The sequence below is a fragment of the Salmo trutta genome, chromosome 30 (genome assembly GCF_901001165.1).
Source record: "Salmo trutta chromosome 30, fSalTru1.1, whole genome shotgun sequence".
NCBI classification, from domain to species: Eukaryota; Metazoa; Chordata; class Actinopteri; order Salmoniformes; family Salmonidae; genus Salmo; species Salmo trutta.
The window spans coordinates 14,615,102-14,623,174 of record NC_042986.1 but is presented as its reverse complement, the minus strand read 5'-3'; the positions used below and the strand labels follow the sequence as shown (position 1 = coordinate 14,623,174).

Here is an 8,073-nt window from a genome sequence, read left to right as displayed (position 1 = left end):
AACAGAAGAATATGATGGAGAGAGACACCAGAATAACAAAACAGGCCATAACAGAAGAGGATAGACAAAGGAGACATAAACAAACATGAGACAGCAACAGACAAGACGCAGACGGCAACAGACGAGTGATGGAAGGGATGGAGAGAGAACAGATGCGGGTTGAGCACACAGTAGACTGTATCACTTCAAGCTGCTCTATAGATTCTAATTAGTTGAATTTATTTGCACAAATTATAACGGGTGAAATACAGACAGTGAACAAGTAAAACATGGTTTACGAAGAGTTTGCAGGTGAGGTGAAAAGGTCTGTAATAACTATTAAAACCATTTTTACAACCAGGACAGGATGAGAGAGGAGGGTAGACAAAAGAGACCTCAACATAGACAATGGGAGTTAAAAGGTATGGAGGCTTTTGGCAATACACTGGATGTATGCGTTTCAGAGTAGATAGTGTTCTATGGTAGAGAGAACCACCGTAGCTACTGTAATTGAGTATTGTCAGTGTCTGCTGTGCCAGGAGGGAAGGTGCAAGTTACCTGAAATATCTAGTCTCTCAATGTTCTCAAAATGCACCAAATTCATGCATTTAGCTGTTTAAATTATTATTTTTTATTTTTTTGCAGGGGGAGGATTCCCCAGAACCACCCTACTGGCTTTGGGCTAAGCCCCGAATGTTTTTAAATCCTAGAAATGCCCCTGGGCTTTATAGCTCTGAGGCTCCACCACAGAACATGCCATCTTGGGAGCCCGCAAGCTCTGGCTCCATTGGGCAGGGGGAGTCCTTATGCTGAATGTTCTCGATTTTATTTATTGGGCTGGCTTTTCATCAGCCCGTTTTCAGTAGCTCTCCACTGGCTGCGCTAATTACAGGGCTCCTGGCAGCACTTTGAGTCAGCTCATTCTGGCTCTTGAGAAAAAGCAGTGCGCCTGATTCTCACGACTAGATAAACCTCACGCATATAGTTCCGCACTGACAGAACCAGTCAGCCAACTTCATTGGGACATTCCGCATCGAAAGAGACATAACGTCACCCGGGACAGAACACTATGAGCAGCACCATCTGATTAGAGGTTGCTCAAGAGCGCATCCCTATTATGGATGTGTTTTTAACTTTTTTTTTTAAACTTAGGCTACAGTCATGCTTCGTGTCAATTTAGGCAGTTAGTAAGTAGCCTGTTCCATGTGGTTATTCCTCACCTCACCACTGCATATAACCGGGGAACTCACGAGATAGTTGTTCACTGGCAGTGGCACCTGTGCGACGGTAAAGAGGAGCTAACTTGCGCTTCTGCAGTTCAAGTAGGCTATAATTGGTTGTTCGTACTGTCAAGTTTGGCGGAAAGGACTATGCTGTAGCAGAACGGAGAGGTGAGGAGAACGCAAACGGGGGATTAGCGGTCGGTCAGCGGTTACCGGAGAGGATGGTATACTTTTACTAGTGCATTCACGGGAAAGGAAAGGAGACACGCCATGGCTGTGGACGGTAATAGAGATCCAATAGTTTTGCATGCGGACTTCTCAAATATCATCTCCCATCTTCTTTTTGTCGGTAACTAGGCCTATTAACTACAGGCTATTTGGTGTGCAGGCTAAGCTAAACAAGTCTACATAAGTTTTGCTGAATTTGCCTGACCGGTTTTCTATCTTATTTACTTAGGCTTCAGCATTCAGTTGGAATTTTGTAGCCCAATAAGACACCGCTGTTCAGACCTTGTGGTGCTGAAATGGACAGCGACTTTAGGGTGACAGTGACCACTGACCATAGTCAATTTCTTTCCAGTAGTGGCCTTTTTTAATCACTTATGACCGTCTTTAAGTGAAATCGAATTACATTAGGTACATTTTCTAAGTAGCATAATTTCTTAGTTGTGGAAATACATGACATGGCCAAAAGTATGTGGACACCTGCTCGTTGAACATCTCATTCCAAAATCATATCCACTAGATGTTGGAACATTGCTTTGGGGACATTCTTCCATTAGAGCATTAGGGAGGTTGGGCACACAGTCTGTGTTCCAATTCATCCCAAAGGTGTTCGATGGGGTTGAGGTCAGGGCTCTGTGCAGGCCAGTCAAGCTCTTCCACACCGATCTCGACAAACCATTTCTGTATGAACCTCACTTTGTGCGTGGGGGCATTGTCATGCTGAAACAGGAAAGGGCCTTCTCCAAACTGTTGCCACAAAAGTTGGAAGCACAGAATCGTCTAGAATGTAATTGTATGCTGTACTGTTAAGATCTCCCTTAATTCGAACTAAGGAACTAGCCCGAACCATGAAAAACAGCTACAGACCATTATTCCTCCTCCACCAAACGTTACAGTTGGCATTATGCACTGGGGCAGGTAGCGTTCTCCTGGCGTCTGCCAAAACCCAGATTCGTCCGTCGGACTGAAAGATGGTGAAGAATGATTTATCACTCCAGAGAACGCATTTCCACTGCTCCAGAGTCCAATGGCTGCGAGGTTTACACCACTCCAGCTGACGCTTGGCATTGTACATGGTGATCTTAGGCTTTTGTGCGGCAGCTCGGCCATTGAAACCCATTTCATGAAGCTCCCCATGAACAGTTATTGTGCTGATGTTGCTTCCAGAGGCAGTTTGGAACTCTGTAATGAGTGTTGAAACCAAGGACAGATGATTTTGTGAGCTTGTGTTCTGTGAGCTTGTATGGCTTACCACTTCGCGGCGGAGTCGTTGTTGCTCCTAGACGTTTCCACTTCACATTAACAGCCTTTACAGGCCTATAGGCCTATTATTAAAGTGACTAAGTGTCTTATGAAGACATACACACATGCTCCATGCTGAAGAGGTTGGATATAAAAGGGTTGTGTTCATTATGGCAATGTTCTTCACCAGTGACATTGGTATGGCTTGGGTTGATAACAAGAGCTGCCTTTGCAGAGCCCAGCTCTGTTGGGGGTCTTGGAAAAGGGGGATGCTGAATGATGCAGAGGAGGGGTACAAGCAGGGAACCAAAAAACGCACCCTTTCATCTCCTCTGTCTCTTATTCTGTCCTCATTTCAATTAAACCTTCGGTGTCAATTAGAGGAGAGACATTTTAATGAGCATCACGCACATGCACTCACACATGCGCACGCTCTGACACACACTCTGCTCAAAACATTGCCTCCAACACAGCCAGAAAATCAACCCAATCTGGCACAGAATCAGTAATGACCTGTGGCTGGTTGCCAGGTCCGGTTTCAGTAATGATGTGTTTACTCTAGCTAGCACCTTTTCCCTTCATTATGGTACTGAAGAGACACCTGCTGCCTGCAGAGTGGGATAGGGTGTGTGTCTGCCAGTAACTTACCATAATGATGAGCGAATGGCACATCTGTTGTATATACGTCCTATATGATTTATATGCAGTAGTCAGTCATATGACGTTCCCATAATTACCTGGGAGCTATCTGGGTAAAAGTAGAAATCCCTTTGAACAACAGCTTGTAACGACTCAGTTTACTGGCTCAGCTATTATAACACGTGCCTGGGCTGCCTGGAGAAACACCTAGTAATGATGGCTGAGATCATCTCTCAATGAGAAGGCACCCATTTTAGTCCTTTGGTACACGCAGGGTTGGGTAGGTTACTTTCTAAATGTAATCTGTTACTAGTTACCTGTCCAAAATTGTAATCATTAACGTAACGTTTGGATTACCCAAACTCAGTAATGTAATCTGGTTACTTTTGGATTACTTACTCTTAGAAGGCATTCGATTTTTGCTGGTAACGTAACTGACTTGTTTTTTTCTTCTTCATGTAATCAGTTACTCCCCAACCCAAGGATATTTTTCCAGATCTCACATGCCTTTTTAGGGCAAATTACAGACGTTGAGGGTGTTTCAAGTAAGAACCACGAGCTTGTGTATTGGCTACTAGCACTGTTCACTCAAATCATTTCTCTCTTGCTTCTTATCTTCTAGCAGCCTCCAGTTTCAGTTTCTGCCGGCCTGCTGTGGAGTATAGGGCACTGCCTGAGGACTTCAAGCACCTGAGTCGACAGACGGGAGGGAACCTCACCTGGCATGACGGGCGTGGTCAGAAAACAGCAGGGGGCCGGACAGTGAAGCTGCTCCAACAGCCTGGGACAGAGAGCTATCAGGTAGAGTACCTCAACTACTCTGGATCTCTGTGATTTTTCTGCATATCATATCATGATCACAGATCAGATGCAAAATCAAATTGTATTGGTTGCGTACACATATTTAGCAGATGCTATTGGGGGTGTAGGGAAATCCATGTTACCCCATTTCTGTATTGCTTTTCAGCCATGATGATAATGGATGCCTTTTTGTGCTTTATCTGCTTCTCGTCATCCACCCCATCTCTCATCATTGTAGGCCTATTCTAGATGCACATGCAAATAAGAAAAGGAAAGAGCTTCCTAGGTTTTCATTCATCTCAGATCAGTCTAAGAAAGCCTTTGTTTTCCATTATTAATTGATGTGTACAGTGTAAGCTTCTTTCTTGCCTTCTGTCATATATCAACATAAAGTCTTCTCTCTTCACAAAGAAAACATATTTAAATAATAATCTGACAAATGCAATGCGCTATCTGGTGACCATCCATTGTTCCCACATGAGCAGCACTTTGTTTGTGGAGAATGGAAGATGCTGTTAACCCAGAGGGCTATGAGGCACTCAGCCGGTCCAGCATTTTAGAAGGGATTTAAATAGAACTGCTGGCCTTCCTATGTGCAGAAGCACCAGCACTTGTCTGTGGACTAAGAGCTTAAAGGGGCATTATAAACTGGGTGGTTCCAGCCCTGAATGCTGATTGGCTGACAGACGTGGTATATGAGACCGTATACCATGGGTATGACAAAACATTTACTTTTGCTGCTCTAATTACTTTAGTAACCAGTTTATAATAGCGATAAGGCACCTCAGGGGTTTGTGGTATGTGGCCAACATACCATGGCTAATGGCTGTATCTAGGCACTCTGCGATGCGTTGTGCCTAAGAACAGCCCTTAGCTGCGGTATATTGGCCATATACCACACCCTCTTATTGTTTAAATATACTGTATGAAATCTAATGGCTGTCGTGAACCTTACAGTATGTGCTTTTACGGATATGTTTTCTAACAAAGCATGTCTAGCTATTTCAATGAATGGTATCTGATATAATATGGTATCTCCTTCATGTGGTATTACAGCACAGAGTAACCAGTTTATAATAGCGATAAGGCACCTCAGGGGTTTGTGGTATGTGGCCAACATACCATGGCTAATGGCTGTATCTAGGCACTCTGCGATGCGTTGTGCCTAAGAACAGCCCTTAGCTGCGGTATATTGGCCATATACCACACCCTCTTATTGTTTAAATATACTGTATGAAATCTAATGGCTGTCGTGAACCTTACAGTATGTGCTTTTACGGATATGTTTTCTAACAAAGCATGTCTAGCTATTTCAATGAATGGTATCTGATATAATATGGTATCTCCTTCATGTGGTATTACAGCACAGTGCACCTTTTGTGTTCTAAATTTACTTTTAAATCCTGCTATTGCCATTTTGACATGCCTGGTTGTTGACCAATTTATGAAAGATTCTCACCTGTACATTGGGGTTTCCGAGTACCCTGCAAATTTGGGTTGATGACAGAGGTACATCGTTTTTTTGCTACCGTTTTTCGGTCCCCTTGCATGTATGCATGCATAGGCTTCATTGTTTGTGTCTTTCACGATCACTGCAATATGTTACAGAATTTTGTATCATGAATGTCTGTGCTAAAAAATGCAGGGAGGGTGGGGGCTAGCACTAGCATGTTGCGTTCCAACCTTTTGAACTTTACGTGGGGCTGCTCTACTCTGGAGAAGAAGATCAGAGCAGAGGAGGGAACACTGCATTCATAGATTTTTTTATTTTTTTTAAAGTGAATGAATGATCAAAGGCTTCATTTGATTCGTCACCCACATCCTGCTCAGATTCCAAAGGAATGAATTTGGTCTTTGGATAAGACTGACCCACATGCACCCTGGTCTGATGCTGATGCTTATTCCTCACAAAACTATGCTCCCTGGTCTTCAGGTTTCATATGTATGCTTTGATGTGCAGGGAGACCTTTTTTATATGATAGTCCTTGTTAGTAATGGGTTTAGTGTGTGTGCTTTTGTCAGAAGTGCAGTGGTTGCAGAGAAAGTAGTATGTGACCAGAAATAAAGGAAAGTCACTCACATCACTATATTCTTGGCAACTGCATTGACATGCATCACATCTGTGTGGCTGACATCATGAAAGTGGTCCCTGGTGACCTACATAATTAACATTTAAGGAAGGACCTCTGGGTGTCTGAACAGATTCCTTGATGGATGTGCTTATGTCTGACTGGAGTGGTCATCCCTTGGGTTACTCAAGGTTAAAACACTGTGCGTGCAAGCAGTAGTGGGCCATTACGGAAACTTTCTCTGTGTGCGTGCTCATGTTTTCAGCATCGTTCAGGTGACTCCTATGGAATCTACCACACCAGCCCCACCCAGCCCAGCCTGATCCGACCTGTGGTGTTATGGACTCAGCAGGACGTCTGCCGATGGTTGAAGAAACACTGTCCTCACAACTACCTGACCTACGTAGAAGCCTTCTCTCATCACGCCATCACAGGTATCAACCAGGAAAAGTGCACTAGCACAAATCATCATTTACAGTCCTAAAATGAGAGTGGAATACAGTTGACGTGAGTGGCTGGCAGAGTAGTGTCAGTTGAATCAATAGGCTTGCTGGGATTTACCCTTCATGCCATCACAGGTATCATCTACTGCACTAGCACACAAAAAACATCATTCATAATATTAAAATGCGAGTAAAATACACAATACAGCGGGTGTGGATGAGTGAATTACTAAGCTTTTAATGGCAGCCTCCTCTCTCTGCTCCGTGTCAGGCCGTGCTCTGTTGCGTCTGAATGGAGATAAGTTGGAGAGGATGGGCTTGGTGCAGGAGTTGCTGAGGCAGGAGCTCCTACATCAGGTGCTTCAACTGCAGGTGCAAGAGGAGGAACGTCATTTGCAGCTCCTTAGCAGAGGTGAAAACTGTTTTTTTTTTTTTGTACTGTGTGTAAAATGACTGGTTAAGTTTGGATGCAATTCTAACAGTTACTGTTTTTTTCCCCTCATATTTTATTTTCCTAGGTGGCTCTTTTCGGAACCTGTCGTAACATGGATATTATTTTCCTAACTGGGCTGTTTACACTGAACACTGGAAAAATGTATTCAACGGTGTGCATGCAGGGAGACCACTGTATAACGGTCAGAATTCATATGAACCACATGGAAACCATGAACTTTAAAGAGGACAGATGGGATGATCACATGCAGCATCAAACTTGGATGGGACAATCAATAGAGCACAGCCCCAAGTTTACAAATGTGGGTATCTGTTTTCCATCAACCAAATCTGTCTGGACTGAAGTCTATAATCATGATTATAGACTCTGTCAGGATTGGTTGTGTCTTGTAGCCCATTTGTATGTTATTCTATGTTTTCCCTAACAGTTGCAAGGTTGTGAATGATTCCTTTTTGTCTCACTGTTTCTTTAGAAGTATGCTATAGATCCAGTGTCTAATTGTGAATACACTCTAATCTGGATTTTCAAATGGGTTTATTTGAAAAGATTTTTGTGAGATGCATTTTTGGGTAAAGGCTCCTTATTTCTGACAAATAAAATGTATTTTACATTGGTTTACATGGTTTTGGTGTATCATCTGACTGTAGAGGTAAACTACATTACCCACTATCCTCATCTAAGATGACAGTATCCCTACTGAATGCCAGTGGTGGAACCTCAGAGGAGGAAGGGAAGGACCATCCATCCTCAGTGAATTTCATAAATACAAATAGTGAAACATGAAAGTTATCCTTTTTAGATAAAACTATACTAAATCTATTCACGTCACCTAATTATTAAAACACATTGGTTTGCAATATTCTACAGTAGCCTCAACAGCACTCTGTAGGTAGCACCATGGTGTAGCCAGAGGACAGCTAGTTTCCATCCTCCTCCAGGTACATTGACTTCAATAAAAAAAACTAGGAGGCTCATGGTTCTCACCCCCTTTCATAGAC

The 8,073-nt window shown here is 43.2% G+C and overlaps 1 protein-coding gene across 1 annotated transcript; it reads left to right on the top strand.

The window, feature by feature from the left end:
* The first annotated feature begins 879 nt into the window (after nucleotides 1-879).
* Nucleotides 880-7,693, top strand: LOC115168822 (sterile alpha motif domain-containing protein 10-like). Its single transcript, XM_029724372.1, has 5 exons — nucleotides 880-1,485; nucleotides 3,931-4,109; nucleotides 6,444-6,612; nucleotides 6,893-7,033; nucleotides 7,140-7,693. Exons 1-5 carry the CDS (start codon nucleotides 1,473-1,475, stop codon nucleotides 7,163-7,165), a joined length of 528 nt encoding a protein of 175 aa, XP_029580232.1. The 5' UTR covers nucleotides 880-1,472; the 3' UTR covers nucleotides 7,166-7,693.
* Nucleotides 7,694-8,073: the final 380 nt, after the last annotated feature.

Bases quoted from the DNA above. Each gene is read 5' to 3' on its own strand.
- LOC115168822 (XM_029724372.1), top strand. The intron at 4,110-6,443 runs GTAGAGTACCTC...TCATGTTTTCAG, and splicing joins CTGGGACAGAGAGCTATCAG to CATCGTTCAGGTGACTCCTA. The intron at 7,034-7,139 runs GTGAAAACTGTT...TTATTTTCCTAG, and splicing joins TTTGCAGCTCCTTAGCAGAG to GTGGCTCTTTTCGGAACCTG.